This window comes from Neofelis nebulosa, chromosome 16 (assembly GCF_028018385.1).
Source record: "Neofelis nebulosa isolate mNeoNeb1 chromosome 16, mNeoNeb1.pri, whole genome shotgun sequence".
In the NCBI taxonomy this organism is placed as follows: Eukaryota; Metazoa; Chordata; class Mammalia; order Carnivora; family Felidae; genus Neofelis; species Neofelis nebulosa.
The window spans coordinates 14,981,249-15,002,504 of record NC_080797.1 but is presented as its reverse complement, the minus strand read 5'-3'; the positions used below and the strand labels follow the sequence as shown (position 1 = coordinate 15,002,504).

The following is a 21,256-nucleotide window of genomic DNA, read 5'->3' as shown; positions in this document are numbered from 1 at the left end:
GGCCACCGTGAGCTTTTCTCACCCGACGTCAGAGCGGAGGGGAGAGTCTCTCCACAGAAGGCACAGGCCGCGTGTTTGCCGGGAGGGGCCCGGCGGGTGACCCCTGCATGGCTTGTTCTCCGTTGCGCAGAGGCTGCGCTCCGGTTTGTGGGGCGGGGGGCGGGTGGCAGGGATGTAGGCACCGCGGATAAGGGCCAGATGGGGTGTCGGGCAGTGGGCGTGAGCAGGCTGTGGGGGGCTCAGGGCAGTCCGACTCGGGCGGATCGGGTGGGAGGTGGGTCAGGGGTCCGTAGTGCCGCGGGCATGAACCGAGGAGTCCCTGGCGGGAGCCGACTGGGAAAGGTAGAGCCAGCACACCATGGGCTGCCGAGTTCGGGGTCGCGGGAGCGCTTAGGCCGAGACGCTCGGCCAGCACTGGGAAGGCCGGCCGGGAGCTTGAAGGGGGCGGGGGGGACACGGGTGTGGGTTTGGGAGCAGTGCGCAAACATGGCAGGAGGAGGCGAAGGACTTTGTGGGGTCCAGGCAGGAGAGGGAGCGCAGGAGAGAACGGGGGGCAGCCGCTAAGGGCCCCGGGCCGCGTGGAGCTGGGCACCTGTGCGGAAGGCCCGCAGCGTGGGGCCACAGGGATTCCCTGCGAGCTGGGGGCCCCCAGGAGCTCACGCAGCAGAGGCCCCTGTGCTCCTTTCCTCAAGCAGTTGGGCCTAAGGATCCTGGAGAATTTCCCTGCCCTTCAGGGACTGGACACTAATTTTTCTTTGCAAGTTTTGCGTTTAGTAAGAGGCACGCTCTGGCCTGTCAGGTGTGCTCTGCTTTAACGTGTCCGGAATTCAGATGGCTCACCCAGCGGCAGGGTCTAATCGACACGTACCTCAGCCCGGCTCCCATGACCCGTCCGCCTTGCCCCTAGAGGGTGTCATTCACGCCTGTGTGCCCACGTTCACGTCTCGAGACCCCGCCCACACTGCCTGTCCAGGGCTCCTGCTCCCCTTGGACACTCGCGAGCGCGTCCCCGAAGGGCCAGTCCCTCCTGCCAACACTGAGTGCAAAGTGTTTTAACCTTTCTTTTTTCTCTGGTGACTCGAGTGCTCGGCGTGAACTTTCAGCCTCACTGCCGTTCCGCAGTCCCCTGCCTGCCACCGGTAAGCGTCGTTGTCCTTGTCCCTCTCGGCAGGAACTGGTGGTGGCTCTGAGTCATCTTGTCGTCCAGTACGAAAGCAATTTCTGCACCGTGGCCTTGCAGTTCATGGAGGAGGAGAAGAATTACCCCTTGCCTTCTCCAGCGACCACAGGTATGGCGGCATAATGCCTGAGCGGCTGGCCGGGGACCCCGGGGCAGGACTGTGGCCGGGCCCCATGACTCCCGCCATCCCAGCCACTTAGCAGAATAGAAAGGGCGGCAGGAGAGGCCACACTGACCCTCTCTGACTCTTCTTTTTTCCTACCGTTTTTGGGAATCAAATTCATGGGAATCTTGAAGGACAGCAAAACGCGTGCGGGGGGGGGAGGGGGGCTTATGGAAAAGCACGTCACCTCCTCCCGTGATGAGCTGTTGTTTTCCTGTTCCGTGAGTCACGTTAGGCAGCTCCTGTTCTCCCATTTGTCCTTTTTGCTGGATTTATATTTCATCATATTGGGCTGCCCCCCCCCCCACCCGCCACAAACGCAGCCTTTTCTGCAGGAAAGAGGCTCGTGATCAATAACAGAAGCGTTACTGCTTTTAGAACATCAGGGAAGGGAAATGAAAATGAACTTGCTCAGTGGAAACAGCTGATGTGCTGGAGGAGGGCCCAGAGGCGGGGCGGGGGGGGGGGGGGTCCTGCAGGGTGACCGGCCGCCACCCTGTCGTCGCCTGTAGGGCAGCGGCCCGCGGCTGAGCCACAGGGCGCCTGCTGCTGCCCTCAGGGCGGCCCCGTGGCCAGCGGTGCCCTGAACGTCTGGTGTCGGTCCTGGTCGTGCCTCCCCTCCCCACCCAGCGTCCAGCCGACCCTGACGCGTGTGTCAGAGGCCCTCACTGAGTGGGGGGGGGCCTGTGGCGGCTTTCACGCCACTTCAGGAGGTAGCTCCTGTCACCTGCTGCTGTGGCCACTGGCCAAGGGGGCGCGATGTGCCCTGAAGCCCACCACTGACTCCTCCTCCTTCTTTCTCCCAGAGGGGGGGAGCCTGACCCCAGTGCGGGACAGCCCGTGCACCCCCAGACTCCGCTCCGTGAGCTCCTACGGAAACATTCGCGCCGTCACCACCGCCAGAAGCTTGAACAAATCTCTGCAGAACCTGAGCTTGACAGAAGAGTGTAAGATGCCGGAATTGGGCCCCTGGGCCGCGGCGGGGGTGGGTTTGGTTTTCTGAAACCTCCCGTGCGCAGGCGCCCCGTCCCTCTCTCCGCCGTGAGCCCGCGCCCGCTGTGCCATCGGCTGGCTGGCCAGCGGGGCCCGCACACCCGCAGGCAGCCTGGCACGGGTGCCCCTGCGGCCCACGTGCCCCTGGCTGCCAGGAGCCCGGGTCTCGCCGGGGGCGCGGGCGCGGCTGGAGGAGACCGGTGGGGCCGCGTGGGCGGCGCACGTCCCGGGAGCCCCGGCTGACCGCCCCCCCCCTCCCCCCCACCGCCCTCCGTGGCCAGCGGGCAGCTCGGTGGCCTTCTCCCCCGGAAACCTGAGCACCAGCAGCAGCGCCAGCAGTACCCTGGGCAGCCCCGAGAACGAGGAGTACATCCTGTCCTTCGAGACCATCGACAAGATGCGCCGAGTCAGCTCCTACTCCGCCCTCAACTCCCTCATCGGTGAGTGCGGCGCCTTGGCCCTCCTGTCTGCCCCCACCCACCTCCGCGGCACCAGGGCTCGCCCCCGGTGCTCGCCAGATGGCGGACGCCGGGACCGTCTCGGCCGGAGAAGAGGGGTCAGCCGGGGCGCGGGGGTGAGCAGTGTGTGCCGGGCAGCCGGAAGTTTCCGTCACCTTCGCTGTGCTCTAACGCTGGCCGACGGGCCGTTCTGGGCTCGTTGTGTGGGGAGGCTGCCAGAACCTTCCGTCTGCCGCCACACCCAGCGCCACGGCCGGTTCGCCGTCCCCTCGCTGATTTCGCCCTGGGAGACGTCTTGTCTGTCGCGGCCACGGCAGAGCCGGGGCCGCCACACCTCTACCAGGCAGAGTGACGGCCCCACCCGCCCCCCCCACACACACGGAGGTATTCCCTCCTCACAGGGTCGTGGGCATCCGCCTCGGTCCTCCTGTGCGACCGTCAGTCTTCGGGGCGCTGGCAGCAAGGGCCGCACCTGCTTGGCGGGCCTCTCCCGCCCCTGCTGCGATGCCCAGGATGGTTTCCCAGGCCTTGGCTGGAGCTTTACTTCATGTTGAGAAATGCTTTACACGTAAAAACTTGGGGACATTAACGTAACACCCCACCACGCGCGTTTCACTCCCGACTTAAGGAATCACAGACAGAGCTGCAGCCCCAGAGCCCGTCCACCCGTGTCCTGGCTCTTTGACTGTCCGCAAACCCCCAAAGCGCTCACGGCGCCTCGTACGGGCTCCACATCACGTGTGACCCGTGTCCTGTGGCTCGCATCCTCGCCGGGTGGCTCCTGCCCGCTGCTTTCTGCCCCCTGTGCGCGCCGCTCTCCTCCTGCCCCTTTCGTCAGTCCACGGCGGCTGAATTACGCCTCCTCCGTCAGAGGCGGGCGCTACTCCGCGTCCCGGTCTCCGACCGCAGCACGAGCATTCGCGCTGTTCCTTCACTTGTTACCTTCGCGCGTCGTGTTTTCCTGAGATGTCCGTTTCAGGCACGCGTTCTCGACTCTCCGTGAACGTCTGCAGAGTGCTCTCATGACGTCGTAGCCCCTGCTGTCTCCGCGGGAGCGTCCCCTTTTACTCCCACTGCTGCTCGTTTGCTTTTGCTTGTAGGGTTGATCACGGAAAACCCTACAAGACGTTTGTTAATTTCTTCAGTGTTTTCAAGTCCCAATTTGGGCTTTGTTGCTTTTTTTCGTTATTGTATCTTACTGTTTTGTTCCGGTAACTTCGTATCTTTATTCCGCTCTCTTCTCTTGAGCTTTACCCAGTTTGTTTTGGTTTCTGGAGCTGAGGATAGAAATAGCCCGTGCACTTGCCGGGTTTCCTGCTTTCTGGCATCAGCATGTGCTTCTGTGATTTCCTGTCTGCCCCTCGCCGGCCACTCACGTGGGGCCGGGACTGCTCTCGTCGGCGGTTGGTTCTGAGTCGTCGGCTTATTTCCGTGGCGAGTCCAGTGCCACGCCTCGCACTTGCACTGTCCGCGTCGCGTGATGACCGTGGCATTTCTGACTTTCTGCCATGATCCGAAAGGGGCAGGGCCGTGGTTCCTGTGTTGACCACACGAGTCCGCTCCTCTGCTAGAACAAAAGTCGGGTCGGGTCCACGTGGCTTCCCGTAGAGGCCCAGACGTGGCCACTGCACCCCCCAGGTCGACAGGAGCCAGAAAGGGATCTATTTGCCGAACACACCCACCCACCACCAAGAACGGGGCTCAGAAATAACCGGCTTAAGCGGTCCATCTCAACGGAAACAACATCGCAGCTGTGTGCGTCTGGGTTGTGCCCAGAAGGCGCGGGGTTGGCGCTCGGCATGAACACAGGTTCTGGTAACTCACCAGCAAGACGTGTTCTGAGTGTCCCTCGCAGGGTGTTTGTCGTGGACCAGATCGTGGCCTTCAGTAGAATTAACGTTGTACGTAGTGACTAAGTTCCCGGTCTGGCCCCACGGGAGTCCTTTAAAACCTGGGTCTAAGCGAGTGAATCTAAGCGAGTGTTTCTGTGTAAACCTACGGTGAAAGAACACGAGGTAACAGGGAAAGCTGAGAGGAACGGACCCACGCGGCGCTGTGTTTCCGTCACTGCCTCTTCTCCGGGAGCCCGCGCGGCTCCTATAAGCGCCCCTGACCCACCAGCCGGGGGTGCGGGGGGCCCGGCCGCCGCGCACCGCCCCCCGCCGCCAGGGTCAGGGGCCGGCAGATGTTCTCTGCCCCGGACCAGAGAGGGTCCACCTCCAGCATGGCAGGTGGCACAGAAGTAGCCTGAGGTGTCACGTGGACAAGCGAGCCCGGCCACGTTCTGATAAAACCACTTGCGGGGGCGCCTGGGTGGCTCAGTCTGTTGGGTGTCTGACTCCCGATTGTGACTCAGGTCGCGATCCCAGGGCCGTGGGATCCGGCCTGTGCTGAGTGTGGGCTCTGTGCTGAGTGTGGAGCCTGCTTGGGATTCTCCTTCTCTCTCCAGCTGCCCCTCCCACACACGTGTGCGGTTTCTCTGTCAAAAAAGAAAATTAATTAACATTTTTTTATTTTTAAAAAATTTACCAACTGAAATTCAAATTTCAGAAAATAGTCACATCGCAAAGCATTATTGTTTTTTTCGATTTCTTTTCCAACTGCTTAAAATGTATGGAAAGTATTTTTAGTTGGCAAGCCTCACGAAAACAAGCAGCCAGCTGAACCGGCCAGGCCATCATTAGCCCGGAGGGCGCGCCCTTCCTGCCCCCGCGGTGTCCCCCGACGTCCTGTGAGGTGAACGGCGAGGTCTCCCGCTCCTTCCCAGGATGTGGAGGTTCCTTCATTCAACAGGGTTTTCTAAGTGTGGACGGCGTTTGGGGCTTCGGGAGCACAGCCCTGGAGGAAGTAACCGTAGAAACACCGCGGACGTGGAAGCTGGTCTCCACTCCGGCCATCCCCACCGCCGTCCGCCTCAGTCGAGGGCACCGGGGTAGATCCAGGCGCCCCTGTGACTCCTCTTTGCCCCTCACCCCTGCACCCCAGCCCTGGGCGCCTGCAGACCGTGTGCCCCCGTCCCCCCCCCCCCCCCCACGCAGCCTCGCCACCCGGGCCAGCGCCCCCCCGGCCCTGCGCTGGCTCCCGTAGAGCCCTCCCGACTGGTCTCCTTGTGCCCGCCCCCTGGTGCCTTCCTCGGGGTCTCGTCCCGACTGCGTCCGGGTCCCGTGGTCGCGCTGTGCGGCCCCGCCCGTGTTCTGAGGGCGTGAGCTCACACGAGTGGCCGGCCACCAGGAGGAGAAACGTTTGAAGCCGCCACACCTGGCTCCTGAGCCTGGTGGAAGTGAAGCCTGACGGACTGAAGTCCTGAGTCGCCAGGGGACCTTTGAGACCTTTTGTCAGAGAGTCTCCGTCGTCCACGGCAGGTCCCCCTGGGCAGGGTCTCGAAAACCGCGTGTGCCGGTGGAGGCCCCGGCGGGTTCAGGCCGCGGGGTTGTGGCCGCTTCCCTGGGCGAGCGCAGGCTTCGTGCTGCGTGTCTGAGACGCGCCTGGACGTGCCCCAGGCCGGGCTCCTGCCCGGACGCGGCGCTGGGCCCTGAGGAGGAGCATCATCTTGTCCTCCGCGTGGGCCTCGGCAGCGTGAGGGGCGAAGACCGGCATTTCACCAGAGGCCACACCTCCCGCCTCCGCCCTACCCCCCGTCTGTCTCCCGGGAGCCGGCAGTCTCGTCACCCCTACCTGCCCGCTCACAAAGTCGGACTCCTGCAGAAAGCCGAGTGTTATCTGTGCATCGTTCACGTCTTTGGAAACTTGACTGAGAAGTTCTAAGCGGGCTGGAGTTGAGGGAGCCGGCTCGTGAATATTCCATGAGATAGCGCCCCGCCCACCGCGCACTCGGGACGCGTCAGCCAGAGTCCCACTGCTTGCGGCTCTCGCCCGCCTAAAGCCAGTTTCTTCTCGCATTTCAGCCAAGGGACTGCAGTCTCTGGCCTCTCCCTGAATATTGCAGAAGAGGTTTTCAAAACCATGGCAACGTGGGACGTCCCTTCATTCCCACCTGTCCCACAACGCCAGCCCCTCTGGGTCCCCTCCTACCCCTCACCCTGCCTGGTGGTCTCGCCTGCTGTGCCTCGTGTCTGCTGCCCCCCACTGGGAGGAGCTGACTCTGCCTGGGCCTCCCGCACCTGAACTGGGCCAGCCCGAAGGGTGTCGGGCTGCACCGGGAGCCAGTCCCCGTATCCCCTCACCTCTGGAAGCCCACGTGTCTCTGGCTCGCCAGCCATCTGGCCTGCCTCCCGCGCGGGTCCCCCATCGGCCCCCCTGCCCCCAGGCCTGTCTCCCCGCGTGCCGGGACCCCCCTCAGACCTTGCCAGCACGTCACAGACCGCCAGCCGGGCTTGTCCAACGACAGCTTCACTCAGAAGCCTTCACTCAACAAGCACGTGCTGTCAGCTCCCTACTCAGGGCCCTCCTCCCGCGGACACCCCCACCTTCGTCGTCAGCCCGTCTCACCTCGCCCACCACCGTCCCCCCTCCCCAGGCTGGATGCTGGCCCCTGAGCGAGGCCCGGACAACCTTCCCTGGCCATTTCTGCGTGGCCCCTCCGACCCGGCAGTGCCTGGCCCTCCCTGCCACCGACATTCTGCATCCCGTGGGGCGGGGGGGTTCCCTGACCCACCAGGAGGGAACTCGCCACCTTCATCACTCAGTTTCAACAAAGCTGCTGTCTCCTGCTCACGTGTGCCACTGGCGGCCGGGCCTGCCCTCCGTCCCCCTCCCGCCCTGAGCCCCACCCCATCCAAGCGCCCGGAGGTGGGAGTGGGAAGGTCGGGAGAGACGCCTGGTGCGTGTGCAGACATCAGGGGCCCCCCGCGACACACAGAGACCCCCCAGGTCTCTGTCCCTGTCCCTGGGCCTCACCCACAACAGCCACTTCAGTCAGTCACGCTGCTGAGCTGAGCACCAGCCCCCGGGGGTCAGGGCCACTGCCCTCGGGGAACAGAGGGGAGCCGAGGGACGGGGCGCAGACACGGGCACTGCCCGCACCACCGGAGGAGGAGGCCCCTGGAGCAGAGCTGCCTTCCCCCCAGGCGCACAGCAACTTGTCCCCTGCGGCACCGTCACCGGCCCCGGAAGTGGCATCTTCCCCTCTCCCCTGGTCTCCCCACGGCCTCAAGGAGTCCTGACGGGAGGCCTTTGCAAGCCCCCAGCGGCCCGGGAGACCCCACAGCCTCGAGCTCTGAGCAGGAGGATCAGAGGGACTGCGAGAAGGAGAAAGGAGGAAGGAGGAGCGGGGTTGCTGCCAGAGGAACCTCACACGATCCCGGTGAAGGCTTTACAGCCCATTAGTTTGATTTCTTACCACCGGGAAACGGCGGTGAGAAAGCGAACGGCGTTGTTTTTCCAATGCCACCGCATCAGTTATGATTTTATGGCCAAGATCCTTGATTAAAGGCCATCATTAAGTGTGTCGTGTAGGGACCCTGAGGAACATCGCTGACAGGATTATGCAGATGCGGTGGCCTCTTCGGGGCCTGGACTGCTCACGCCTCCCGCAGGGCAGGCCGAGGAGGGAGCGAGCCAGGGGCTCCTCAAGGGGCTCCGTCACCTGCGGGGGGGGGGGGGGGGGGGGGGCGGGCAGTGACCGGGGGAGGGGCGCGGCACAAAGGGGCAAGTGCAGAGGCCCCGGGTCTTGGGCGCCGGTTGCTGGACAGTCCAGGTGAGCTCTTAGGGCGTCAGAGTGAGCGACCCTGAGACCCGGCTTCACCCTGGGCTGCTCTCCAGGGACTTCTGGGATCCAGAGCCGGCCAGGAGCTCCGAGCAAATTTTCCTACCTCTTACACCATTCAGAAAGTTGTGGCCGTTGCCCTGAAAAATAAATCTAAAGCCATTAGTTATGATCCTTTATTACTTTTAGTCTAGACATGAAAATAGGTTTCAGAGCTTGTGAGGAAGGAGTTGGGTGAGGGCCAGACACAGCGCCCTTTCTGAGCAGTTAACAGCCCGGAAGCCTCCCGGGCCCCGGAGGGTCTGCTGGGGCATCCTGGGTGTCCGGGCTCCCGCGGGGGCTCCACCTCTGCGGGGCCCTCACAGCCTTCCGTGTGGCTGGCGGCAGGTTTGACGACGGGGCGGTCCGTGTGTCAGATCGCGTGGTGGCCAAACCCAGGGAGGAGGTGAGCGAACGTAGCACCTCTCTGTCCCAGGGTCAAGGTTTTTACTGGCAAACAGTGACCCGTTCACTGTGGCCAAACACCCTGGCGAAAATTAGAACTTTTTTACTCTCTACCGAATCACAAATGGGGTTATGTCAGAGTCAAAATCTTCTGCAAGTAACAGCTTCTGAATTCCACGTTCCCTCTGTGCGTGGCTCGCCCCGCCTTTAGTGGTGCTGGCGTGGCGCAGCCGTGACCCTGGCGTGGGCACCTATGGAGCCACGCCTCCCACCGCCTTCCCCGCCTTTGTGGAAACGGTGCACGTGTAGCACTGGGCGTCGCTCCTGCTGGTGGGTACTCTGCCACCACAGGAAGTAGGTTTTAGGAAATGTCCCCAGAGACCCTGGCCGTCAGCCTGGACGGCGGTCCCATGGCTGTGGACCCTGAGGGCCGAAGGTGTTTGCTCTGCTTCCGTCTCTGAATTAAACGCGCAGGGAAACCGCACACATCTCCGTGTGCATCTGCGTGCCTCGCCCTGACGCAAGCTCCCCTCCAAGCGAGAGCGTGTTCAGCTGACATCTCACGGACCCAAGTCCAGATCTGTACGGAACCCCAGTCCCCACTGGGTCACTGTCCCCACGACTGCGGGTGGGAGGAAGAGCCGCCTCTGCCTCCAGATGCCAGGCCGTGGGTTGTGCCGTGTGGCCCTCCGCATCATCCATCAGCCTTTGATCTGAATGGTTGGGTGCAGGGGCGCCTGGGGGGGCTAAGCCTCTGACTCTTGATTTCAGCTCGGGTCACGATCTCGCGGCCAGTGGGTTCGAGCCCAGCGTCGGGCTCCATGCTGACAGCTCAGGGCCTGGAGCCTGCTTCGGATTCTGTATCTCCCTCTCTCTCTGCCCCTCCCCTGCTCGTGCACTCGCTCACTCTCTAGCTCGCTCTCTCTCAAAAACAGATAAACATTAAAAGAAAAACTTGAATGCCTGGGTGCAGCCCATTCCGTGATGGAGGAACACACCGTCCTCTGGCAGCATCCGTGAGATTTGAAGTCCCTCACCGGTGCGGGAGGGGCTGCACCCGGAGCTGGCCGGGCAGATGACCTGGGGTCTCGGCGTATCCGCGGGAGCAGGACCGGTGCCGTGCCCAGCCCCCAGGTCCGCCCCAGCACCGAGCGAGGGTGCGGCATCCACGCCCGCGCCCCCCCTCCCGGCCTTGGCTCACCCGCCTCCTCTCGGAAGGCTGCCTCTCCCCTTCCCTGCCTGCTGCTGACCGGGTTCCATGGTCTCTCCCCCCAGGGGTCTGCACCCGGCCCGCCCGCCCTGCCCCCCTCGGTCTCCAAGCCGCCCCACTGTCCTCTCTGGTTTGCGACGCAGGTCTCTGTCTCGCCACTTCCGCAAATGCTCCCTGTGTTCCCATCACCTCGGTGACGGTCCGTCGTTTGCTCCGCCAACTTCCCGCCAGCGAGGCTTTTGCCAGGAGAGCAGTCCTGCCCCCCCTCCAAAGCCCGCTGCGTGCCTCTTCCATAGAGGCTTCCGGGCTCACCTCCCAGCCCCACCCCTGACAGAAGGAATCGTCTGCCCGTTACTGGAGCTGCCACGGCAGCACAGTGTGGTGGACGCGGCATTGGCCCGAACGTCCGACGGGCGTGCGTTTGAATCCTCCATCCTCTGGGCGTTCAGCCTCACTGCCCCTCTGTAATGCCCAGGGATGGTGCCTGTGGCTGAGGCTGTGAGGGTCAAGTAGGACTGGGCGGACTCCTGGGTCAGGCCCTCCGTGACTTCCCTTTCCTTCGTGTCTGTGACGCACCCCGTCCGCGTCAACATCCTGCCTCATCCACCATGGCGTCCAGACATGCAGACGGGACCTGAAGTGTGGAACACACCCAGCAAATGTGGTGGCTGCCCGGGGAGGACCTGGAGGGCTCAGGTCACGTCACACACACCCTTTGTGATTTCCTGGGAACTCGGGACGGTGCCACGTGTGGTGTGTAGACAAGAGAGTCAGTGTGTCACAGCCCAGGGCACTCCCATCCAACACGCGCAGCTCACGTAGACCGTGATGGCTCCCTAGAAACCCAGGTGTGAGATTGAACGGTCCTCGGGAGCTAGATAGTGCTGTCCAGTCAGCCAGGGCTTCAAGGAAGGCCAGCCTTTCCTAACTCACTTTTCCTGCTAGGAATATCCAGCCTCAGAAGATGAAATCGTGCCATCAAGCCTAGTTACCAGCTGGGACCCCTGAGTGTCTGGGCCCCTAACCAGATGACAAAAATGAGGCTCCGTAGCCCCAGCTCTGGAAAGCACCCGTTCCTGGCAGCAGCTAGGTCTCCAGGAGCCGGCCAAGCACACCGGCGACAGCTATCCGTTGCTAAAACATCCCCTTTCTCTTTCCTAGGAGTCTCCTTTAACAGTGTTTACACTCAGATTTGGAGAGTGTTACTGCATCTGGCTGCGGATCCCTATCCAGACGTTTCCGACTTGGCCATGAAGGTGCTCAACAGCATTGCCTACAAGGTACGTGTGACGGCGTTCCCAGCAAAGCTCCCGAGTTCCTGGTCACCCATTACGGATATTCATGCAGGGAACCCCAGGTGGTTAGAGAGACTTTGGACAAGCGCCTCACGGTGTACCCGACCTCTGTTTGTGTGCAGCTTCAGTCAGGGCACTGCCCTGCTTCCACTCAGCTGTGTCAGGGTGCCTGGAAGTTAGGTACGGGCTCCCATTCGTTACCCTCATGATCCTGTCCACGTCTGTGTGGTCTGTAGTGATGTCCCCTTTCATTCCCAGTACCCGTGGTCACACTCACGACCACTCGGGCTGAAGGAAACCTCACGGGACCAGCTTCTGGTTTTGTCCTTATTTGTCTGTTGCTTTTTATTTTCCATTTTATTGACAGCTCTCGTCTTCCTCGTTACCCTCTTCCTTCTGCTTACCCTGAGTCTAACTTGCTCTTCAGATTCCAGTTTCTTAAGACAGAAGCTGAGGTCATTACCTTTGCCTGAAAGCTTGTGACGCACAGAGGTGTCTCGAGGCCTTGTTTTGTCTCTGAGGTGTAGGCCGGTCTCCCGGCCATGGCCAGCACAGCCAGGGCCAGCACGGTCATCAGGTGCTCTAGTCACTCCCCGCCCCCTTGGTTATTTTGGTCATGATGAAACCAGTATTCTATGTAAGTTTATTTTGTAGTGGCTTTTATGTATTTAACTTTATCGAAAATCAACCTGAATTGTTTAAAAATGTGTCAGTACCTAATCTTGAAATTTCACAACTATAAACTCATCACAGTAGACCTGAGCTCAGATGGTCAGAGACGTTCCTCTGAGGAACGTCTCACGCGTGCGTAAAGCACGGAATCCGTGTCTCCGTGTCCTTTCGGGTTACGTGTAAGGTGCGTGGCTGCGAGCTGGAAGTGCCTCTTCAGCCCACTTGAGGTAATTAAACATCGTGTGTGCGATCGCTCCTACCCGGCAAAGCCACACCAGCAGGTTACAACAACCGAAACAGCCTCTCGAGGCTTTAGAACAGCGGTCCCTAACAGAGCCTTAGAAGTGGCTTGTGGCTTTCTGCCTGTCGTGCTGATCTCGACAGACACACACACATCCCAGTGTGCACACGGTGGGCACACCCAGAGGGCAGAGATTGGAGTGGGTTCCTCTAGAGTCCATACTTCCTGAAGCCTTGTACTGGTGCAACACAGCCTGTGTGAGTGAGAGTGTGTCTGTGTGTGTCTTGTATGTGTGTGTCTGTGTGTAAATGTATACAGGTGTGTGTGTGTGTGTTTTCAAGAGTAAACATTTGCCACTGAAAGCTTTGGAAGCATAAACATTAAAGAAATATTTTCTTGCCCTCAATTTAATTTTAAAAACGTCTTACTTTCTACTCTAGCAACTAACAAGGGGATTACATTTCAGTTCACAGAGAAATGGACCTATTTTTGATATTTAACTGTGACACCAAATTTTTATTCATCAGAGTCAAAACAGCCTTATTACTCTGGAATACCCCGTAGAATTCCGTATTCAAATATAGAAATTGCTGCCAGCTCAGGAACTCACATAGCTCAAGAACTGTGGCCTAATTTCAAGTATTTATATCCCCTGTCCACACAGGCTTGGGGTTTGCGTTTTGCTTATAGTTTTTATTATGGAAAATTTCAAACCACAGAGAGAAATACAAAGAACAGCATGATGACCTCAGGAACCACGATGGCCCCGACAGCCTCCCAGGCGGCCACTCCTGCCATCTGTGCTTTGGGGACAACACTTAGAAGGAAATTTCACGCGACAGGTGTTCAAATGTCAGGGTCGCGTGCAGTGATCATCACTACTTTTAATATTTATGAGAAAACCTGTACTCACGTAAACTCACCTAGAAATGGTCCCCCAGCATCCCGACACCCAAGGAGCCCAAGTGTTGGCCGCCACCACGTCTGCGGGGGGCCGCGTGCAGCCAGGTGCGATGGAGATCACAAGCCAGCGTGTGAGGTTCGAGGCCAAACGCTTTCCTTATAAACCAAAGGCCTAAGTGACCAAGAAACAAAATGAAGGTTGAGATCCCCAAAAACCAAATTCAAAAAAGTTCCACGGAAACTGATTAAATCCTGGCTCCGCGCTGATAACGTCGGTGTCTTTTAAAGCCCTATCCCCATTCAGGGACCCTCTCCTCCCAGTTAGCACCTCACTTAGAGCCCAGGGAGCTGCCGCGCTCGCCCCAAACCCGCGTTCACCCAGCGAGGGTGCAGTGAGCCCACAGCGCAGCACCTCTCTGTGGGCTCTGTGGATGCCCACGGAAGCATTTTCATTTCTTCTCACTCGGGTCGAAAGGGCCTTCTTCTCCCAGAGGCGGGGTCCTCCCGGGAGGACCCTCCGCTGCCCGCCCCCCACCCACCACCACCACACAGAGGAGCCTGTGTGCCAGTGCTGTGTGCCCCCCTCCGGGGCCTCCCCTGCCTCACTGCCTGCCGCCGCCTCCAGCAGGAGGGCCTCCCAGAATTGTCGGAAATCGGGGCAGTCCTGGCGAACTGTTAATGACCGAGAGGCATGTCCGTGTATAGTTTGCAACTTGTCACGCGCCTGTCCGTTCTCACCTCCCCGCAGACCCAGAGGTGACGGCGCCATCACCCAGAGTTGCGTAGCTTACAGAAGTAGACGCCGCTCCCTCCTGAGAGTCACAGGCCCTGCCGGGCCAGATGCAGAAACGGCCCCAGGAGAGCTGGTCCCCTTGGAGATCAGACTCCGTGGCTCTGGGGTGGCCGCTGGGCCTGTGCTCTGGGCCCTCGTGAACACCCTGCCAGCAGGTAGAGGGTGCCTCTCCGGGCCCGTGGGCCCTGGTCAAACGCCACCAGCCTTCAGCCCACTACCCGTGCCCTAGTTGGTCTGCAGAGTTGGGCTCCCTGTGGGCCCTGCTGTGGCGAGTAAACACAGTAACCCTGAGAAGCAAAGTGGAAATATTTACGTCTCCTTCCTTCCTCCCTGTCCTCACTACTCTCTGTTGCCGCTGCTCCAAAATGCACAGACCCTGGAAAGGGGGCAGGTGAGACCCCCCGGCCTCGGCCGTGCTGGCTTCGCTTCCTGGGGGGCCAAGGACCGCGGCTTCCCTGACGGCCATCGGCAGCCACGGGGCAGTGCCTCGCTGTCCCCGTCGCTGTGGCAAATGAGCAGTACCCAGGACTCAGCGCTCCAGAACAGCAATTCATGTTGTCTGTCTAGGACGTGCAGTTTACAGACAACTTTTCTCTTAGATCAACAGAATCCTGTGCCTTGATAGGTGTCTTCTCAGTGGCCCAGCAGCCAGCAGGCTCTGCATCATACTTAGCCCCAGGACAGTCACCTCGGGACAGTCCTGGGAATCCAGATTCTCGACATGCGGTTAACAGTACAATCCCTGCAGTCATGCACTCGCCCGGGAAAGAGCAGCAGAACGCCTGGGCTGGAGTCCCAGACCCTGACTCTGATCCGTGGGAAATCCAGCATCCACATCTCCCGTGCTGCTCTAGGGTACTTTTCTCCGCACTGGATCCGACTTCCCGCGCCCTCGCAAAGTGACGTGTTCCAGGCAAAGAACCAGAGACTGAAGAGAAGTTCCCAGGAGCTGGAGATGGGGGGGCGGGGGGGGGGGGGGGCGGGAATGGGTCGCTGCCATCCAGGCTCCTGCTCCAGACGCCCCTGTTAGCTGCACAGGGCAGGGAGCAAATGTGTCCCCGCGAACCACGTCTGTGTTTGCATCGGGCCAAGAGAATACGCCTGAGGGGAGAATTCGGCTTATAACAAAGTAAAGTAGGCCGGGCTCCCAGAGCTTTACCCGTAGCCGTGACCATCCCCCTTCCCTGCTGCCCTTGCTCGTCTGGGCCCCGCCACCTGTCCAGGGAGTGGCTTCAAGGGCCGCGTCCCCGAGCAGAGAGCAACATAGAATCCTGTCGGCGAGGACGGGCACAGGCGCGGGGTAGGCAGGGGGCTCACAGCTGGGCCCAGTCCTCAGTTCAGAGCCTCGAAAGCGCTGCTGCCTCTCTGCTGACCTTCTCTGGCCGTGTGTTGTCTGTGAAATGGCTGCCAGGACCAGCGAGGGAAGGAGCCCCTCTGGCCCCGGGCTCGCCACCCTGCCCCACCCCCTGCCCCGTGTCCCCACCCCAAGTCTGCGGACAGGCGGGGTCCACTCGCCCGCCTCTGCTCACACTCACCCCTGCAGGCTCGCACCGAGTGTGAGACCAAGGCCGAGGCAACGCTTGTCGAACAGATGGGAGCCGTTGGGCTCTAGAAAGCTTCCTCGAAGCCTGAAGCCTTGTGATCGCCAGTGTGAAAGCTGCCGGCGTGCCCACTCCTCAGGATTTCTAAAAGGGACTTGGAAAGAGAGCCGTGTGGCAGCCGCGGGTGTGAAGGGTGTGGGCGAGGGGCTGCAGATACCTCACCCCGGCCACCCGGGCCCAGCAGAGGGAACAGAGCCCGGTCTGCGGAGCCTCCCTGAGGGGCGGTGGGCAGCGAGCACGGGAGAGGCAGGGTGGGAGGGTCTTGGGGGACATGTGGGAAAGGGGGTGGGTTCTGCCGAAGTCTGAATTTCAGCCACAAAAGTGTTCTGTCTTTCCTGTCACCTCCCCCATCTCTGGACGTTTTGAGGAGACTTGTGGAAGTTTGTAGCCTCTCAGCTCAGATCCTGTACTCTCTCCAGACCACGCCGGCTTACGCTTGGGGGGCGCTTGGCTCTCGGGTTTTGATGGAGGCACAGGGAGCTGGCCAGGTCATTTAAATAGGAAGCAAAAGCAAGTTCACAAACAATATACTTTACATAATTAAAGAAATGTTTTTCATAATGTTTTGTAAAGATTGATTACAGTTCAGTTTTCTTGTTATTCTTGTTTCAAAGTGGTAAATTATCAGGGAAGCATCGATATTCTGTAAATGAACAGTTTTTTGGTGGTTTAGTTTTCTGCAATTCTCTGCCTGTTGGCTGCACGTAGGAAGTACAGCGTCCTGACTGCTGAGGGAGGGGTCAGAACACCTGAGGGTCCCCTGAGCCCGGCTGCCCCGGAACGTCCCCCACGGAGGTCGAGGTTCTGTTTCCCTGGGTGGCGGCCAACTTCGAGACCCAGTCTGGCACCAGCTGCACTCAGGGGAGCCCAGACGGCTGCTTTAACTGCCTCCTGTCCCGAGTGCCACCGGGGCAGCAGCATCTGCCCTGGAGCCCTCTCCTGGGGGTGTCCAGAGCTGGCAGGGCCTGCCCAGCCGCCCCGTGCCCCCAGAGCAGAACATCCAAGGAAGCACTTGGCGGACGGTGGGCTTGCGTCCGATGGGCGGGGACAGCCCCGTCTGCCTCCTGCCTCCCCGTCACATGCACCCCCAGCAGCCGTCCGGTTTCCCCATCGACACAAAGCCCCACTTCAAAATATCGAAACTATCTCCCTCCTCAACAGTCGTCTCAAGCGGGCATGAATTGTCTGTGGTGAAACGTCAGATGTGCGCACGTCTGTGGAAGGATGTTGACAGCAGCCTGTCTTGTTTCCATCCACAAAGTGCCACAGAGCAGAGGCGAGGGCGGGCTGTGGGGGGCTGGAGCCTAGCGTTAACGCTGGCATAGTCTCGTGGCTGCGCTTCAGGCAGGGCCGACCCTGGGGCCCCGCTGGACCCCAGCAGATGACTTCTCAGAAAGCAAACGAGCATGTTTTTGTTTTTTGTTTTTAACGTTTGTTTATTTTTGAGACAAAGACAGAGCATGAACGGGGGAGGGTCAGAGAGAGGGAGACCCAGAATCCGAAGCAGGCTCTAAGCGCTGAGCCGTCAGCACGGAGCCCGACGCGGGGCTCGAACCCACGAACCACGAGATCGTGACCTGAGCCCAAGTCGGACGCTCAACCGACTGAGCCACCCAGGCGCCCCAACAAACGAACATGGTTTTATCTGCGGGGGGACACTGGGGAGGGGCTCCACCTGGGCCGTCCCCCACGCGTGCTTGATTTCCTGGGCCAGGAGGCCCTTTGCGCGATCTTGAAGCCATCGAAAGCAGCCACCGCCCTGGGCTGCTGTCTCACGGCCGCGGAGGTCACCAGCAGCAGGCCGTCCACACCACTTGCCGCTTTGCTCTTTCAGGCCACAGTGAACGCCCGGCCCCAGCGTATCCTCACCACGTCCTCACTCACCCAGTCGGCGCCCGCCAGCCCCACCAACAAGGGCATCCACATCCACCAGGCGGGGTAAGCAGCCCGTGTCTGTCATGCGGGTCCCTTCTGCACCGCCTTCCTCTGCACGAGGTGCCACAGCAGGAACCGCCCGGGAGCCTGACTTGTGCAGCCTCTCTGAGTTTGACCAGCCGGGGTCTGCCTCCTGCTGGCCAGTTGCGGGCAGGGAGAGCCCCTCACATGTCAGCATCCGCAGGTGGGAGGCGGCGAGCCGACGTGCCCGCCGGGGCCGCCCTCGCTTTCCGGGGGCACCGCTCCCAGAGCCTGCGGGCGGGGCCCCAAGGGCCGTCGCTGCAGCCGTGGCGGCTGGTTCTGGAGGCACGTGCGTGTGCCGGGCGGGTGGCGATGTGTGGGCTCCCGACCCGGGTCGGTTGGCAGTGCCCGGGCGGGCGGGTGAGGACAAGGGGCTTTGTCTTTGGGTAACGTGCAACGTTCCTTCCTCCCCCAACGGCAGGGGCTCCCCCCCGACGTCCAGTGCCAGCAGCTCCAGCCTGACCAACGACGTGGCCAAGCAGCCAGTCGGCCGAGACCTGCCCGCGGGCCGCCCCGGCGCCCCTGGCCCCGCGGGGGTGCAGTACACGCCCCACTCCCAGCAGTTCCCCCGCACGCGGAAGATGTTCGACAAGGGCCCAGACCAGGTACGCTCGACTGTGCGCCCTCGGTGCGAGCGGAGACCCTGCAGCCCGGGACGCGGGCCCCACCCTGCCCTCCGCCCCCAGCTGTGCTGCACGGTTTGTACCAGCACCACCTTGCGGTGTCACGGGGCCCTCGCTCCTGTGGCCCCTTGCCATGGCTCACTATCCTGGCACCTTCCACGTGGCCTCACTGTGCTGGCACCTTCCACGTGGCCTCACTGTCCTGCCACCTTCCACGTAGCCTCACTGTCCTGCCACCTTCCACGTGGCCTCACTGTTCTGGCACCTTCCACATGGCCTCACTGTGCTGGCACCTTCCACGTGGCCTCACTGTCCTGGCCTCACTGTGCTGGCACCTTCCACGTGGCCTCACTGTCCTGGCCTCACTGTCCTGCCACCTTCCACGTGGCCTCACTGTCCTGGCACCTTCCACGTGGCCTCACTGTCCTGGCACCTTCCTCACGGGCTCACTGTTCTGGCACCTCCCATGTGGCCACATAAGCGCCCAGAGCTAATTTGCTTTCTCCCTTCTTGGGTGAGTAGCGTTTTCCTCCGCTGGCTGTGGCAGCTGCCACGTACAAGCACCTGTTCTCAGTGGATTGTTTGCATTTTCCACGAACGTTTCATTTGCCACATAAGGAGCCACGGTCTCTGCCTTTAAGCTGAAAAAGAAATTTCAGGCGCAGGAGGGATTGGCGTCTTTGTCAGCCTGGGTGATGTGAACACATAAGCTGGGGCCTTGGCTGTCTTGCCCAGACTGTTTGCCGCTCTGTCGGTCAAGGACGCAGTCTGGAGGGGCCGTTCAGGATGCACTAAGGGGGTGGGCTGCCATGGATGTCACGTGACCCGGCTCTGTAAGCAGTGGTCTTAAGAAGTTCACAGCTGCCTGCTGGGTGACGTGTGTTGTCTTTCCCCTCAAACACCCAGGGCGAGGTTCATCCTCCTGGCTGGACCCTGACGTGGGCCGGCCAGACAGCAGCATCTGGGCGCAGAGGACACTCTCTGTCTTCGGGGCCGCAAGCCAGGGCCCCGATCCAGCAGAGTGGCACAGGTTCCTACAGCAGGCAGAAGAGGAGACCCTATCACTGTGCCCCAGCTGTGGGACTTTCCACCCGGCGAGCCTCGAGAGGGACTCCACTCTGGGGGATGCCTTCAGTCCTGCTCCCCCGTGCCCAGCCTTGTGCGGTGACGCGAGCCCTACTCTGACCACGTTGGCCGCCATAGACCTTGCCGTGGGAAACAAACGTGTGGTCCAGGGGGACAGCATCAAGTGGTTTATGTCTCAATACCCACATGTCCCAACTGGTCTCGCTCCCCACCCAGAGCCGCTTGGCACAGTCGGGTACCAGGTCTCCGGCAGCCCCTGCCGCAGAGGCCCTGGGGGATTGCTGACCTCACAGCGCTGGCCTGTGTGAGAGCGACAGACTCTGCGGCCGAGCCACCATGGCCAGCCCCGGGGGGGAAACACAGTCCCCTGAGTGCAGATTCAGTCGCCTCCCTAATACAGGTTCCCTGGGCCCTGGCCCCACATTCAGGGTCCCTGCCACCAGGACGCAGGGTGAGGCCAGCAGAAGAACGTTCTCAGCAGCCAGACCGCTGCCTTCTGTCTCCTTCTGAATCCTCTCAAGCCTGCAAAGAGACGTGTCGGGTATATGACTAACTGTTCCTTCTATTTCCTCCCCCCCTTTGTCCCCAAACGCCCTGAAGACCACAGACGATGCAGATGATGCTGCTGGACACAGAAGCTTCGTCTCAGCCACGACGCAGACGGGCTTCTGCGACTGGAGTGCCCGGTACTTTGCCCAGCCCGTCATGAAGGTAGTGTGCACATCCCCCGGGTGCAAAGTGGGCCTCCCGTCGGTGTCCTCGAGCAGAGCCCTGCCCTCGGCTTCCTCCTGCCCCTTCTTCCTTCCCCGAGAACCCCGGCCTCTGGCCTGGGCCGTCTGAGCCCTCTGCTCCGAGCCGACGGCGGACCCCAACTGGTCACCCACCGGGGCTCCTGCCAACCCAGCCACTGACCCCTTGGGGCTCCTGTCCCATCACGTTTGCGGCTGCTCAAGGGCGACCCCATACTGCCGTCACAGTAGCCGGTGTGAACGGTTGAAGCAGTGAAAGGAACAGACGTCACTCACCTTCCCGTCTTGTCAAAAGAAGCCAGACCCGCCTCCCCTCCGAGCTACCAGGCCCTCTGCACCGCTTTGTCCCACTCAGTGGCCTTCTGAGGCCGTCCTCCGGAGGACTGTCTGAGGCCTGGGCTCTGGGTGGCCGCACCAAGAAGCAGGCTCTTTTGGAGACCTGCCCACGGGTCTAATTCTAGTGCGTTCTGGCTGGTTGCGGGAGATGCGTCCGGTCACTGCAGATTCGAGCCACACGTCCAGGGGACAGCATGGGACAGGCGACACTTTCTCCCGGGCCTCTTTCCCCGGGAACGCCACAGGGCCTTGTGCGTAGACTTTCCCGTGAAGCACATTCTTAGGAAACCTTCTTCCCTCATACAGACCATTGAAAATCACAGCTTATTCTTAATTGTACGTCAGGCTCCACATCGAGGTAATTTCCATGAGTGGTTGGACCCTGTATTACAACTTTTCCTGCTCTCCCTTTTCCCCATGACGATACTGACTTTTGTCAGCAAAAGCACAAAGGAGTCATTGTCCGTACCCGAGGCAGATGACAAAGTTGTAGTTTATTGAGCCCCTTTGCTGAAAGGAGAGAGATCTCTCTTCGTTTTTCAACTGAACCCGACTCCCAGAAAGCAGTTTGGCAGTAAGCCTCAGAAGCCTTGAGCAGCCATTCCCTTCGACCTGGTAATTAATTCATTTACTACGATATCAACTCAGGGAAATGATCGGAGTCACGGATGATCCTGTATTTACGTTGGCAAAACTTGGGATCCACCCGAACGCCCAACATAGGCCTAAGGGCTTAGCAATTATGGAATATTTGATACAACGTTTATCGTTACTAAGAAATTGAGCTTTAAAATCAATATCTTAAGTGCTCATGCTAAAACTTTTAAAAAGGAACAAAAAGGACATAAACAGGCTACACGGTGGGCTACACGGTGGTCCTCATTGGCA

General features: G+C 60.6%; 1 protein-coding gene and 1 non-coding gene across 2 annotated transcripts in view; one reads left to right on the top strand and one right to left on the bottom strand.

Annotated features, from left to right (window-relative positions):
* The window catches only part of RPTOR (regulatory associated protein of MTOR complex 1), a 207,455-nt gene that overhangs the window by 153,956 nt on the left and 32,243 nt on the right, over window positions 1-21,256 (top strand). The window contains exons 17-23 of the mRNA XM_058704930.1: window positions 1,172-1,289; window positions 2,150-2,290; window positions 2,618-2,776; window positions 11,275-11,393; window positions 17,453-17,556; window positions 17,996-18,179; window positions 19,884-19,994. Coding sequence (XP_058560913.1) covers window positions 1,172-1,289; window positions 2,150-2,290; window positions 2,618-2,776; window positions 11,275-11,393; window positions 17,453-17,556; window positions 17,996-18,179; window positions 19,884-19,994 — 936 coding nt within the window. The remainder of the gene's footprint in view (window positions 1-1,171; window positions 1,290-2,149; window positions 2,291-2,617; window positions 2,777-11,274; window positions 11,394-17,452; window positions 17,557-17,995; window positions 18,180-19,883; window positions 19,995-21,256) is intronic.
* TRNAP-UGG (transfer RNA proline (anticodon UGG)) lies at window positions 17,153-17,237 on the bottom strand. Its single transcript has one exon. It is a non-coding gene; the product is annotated as a tRNA-Pro (tRNA).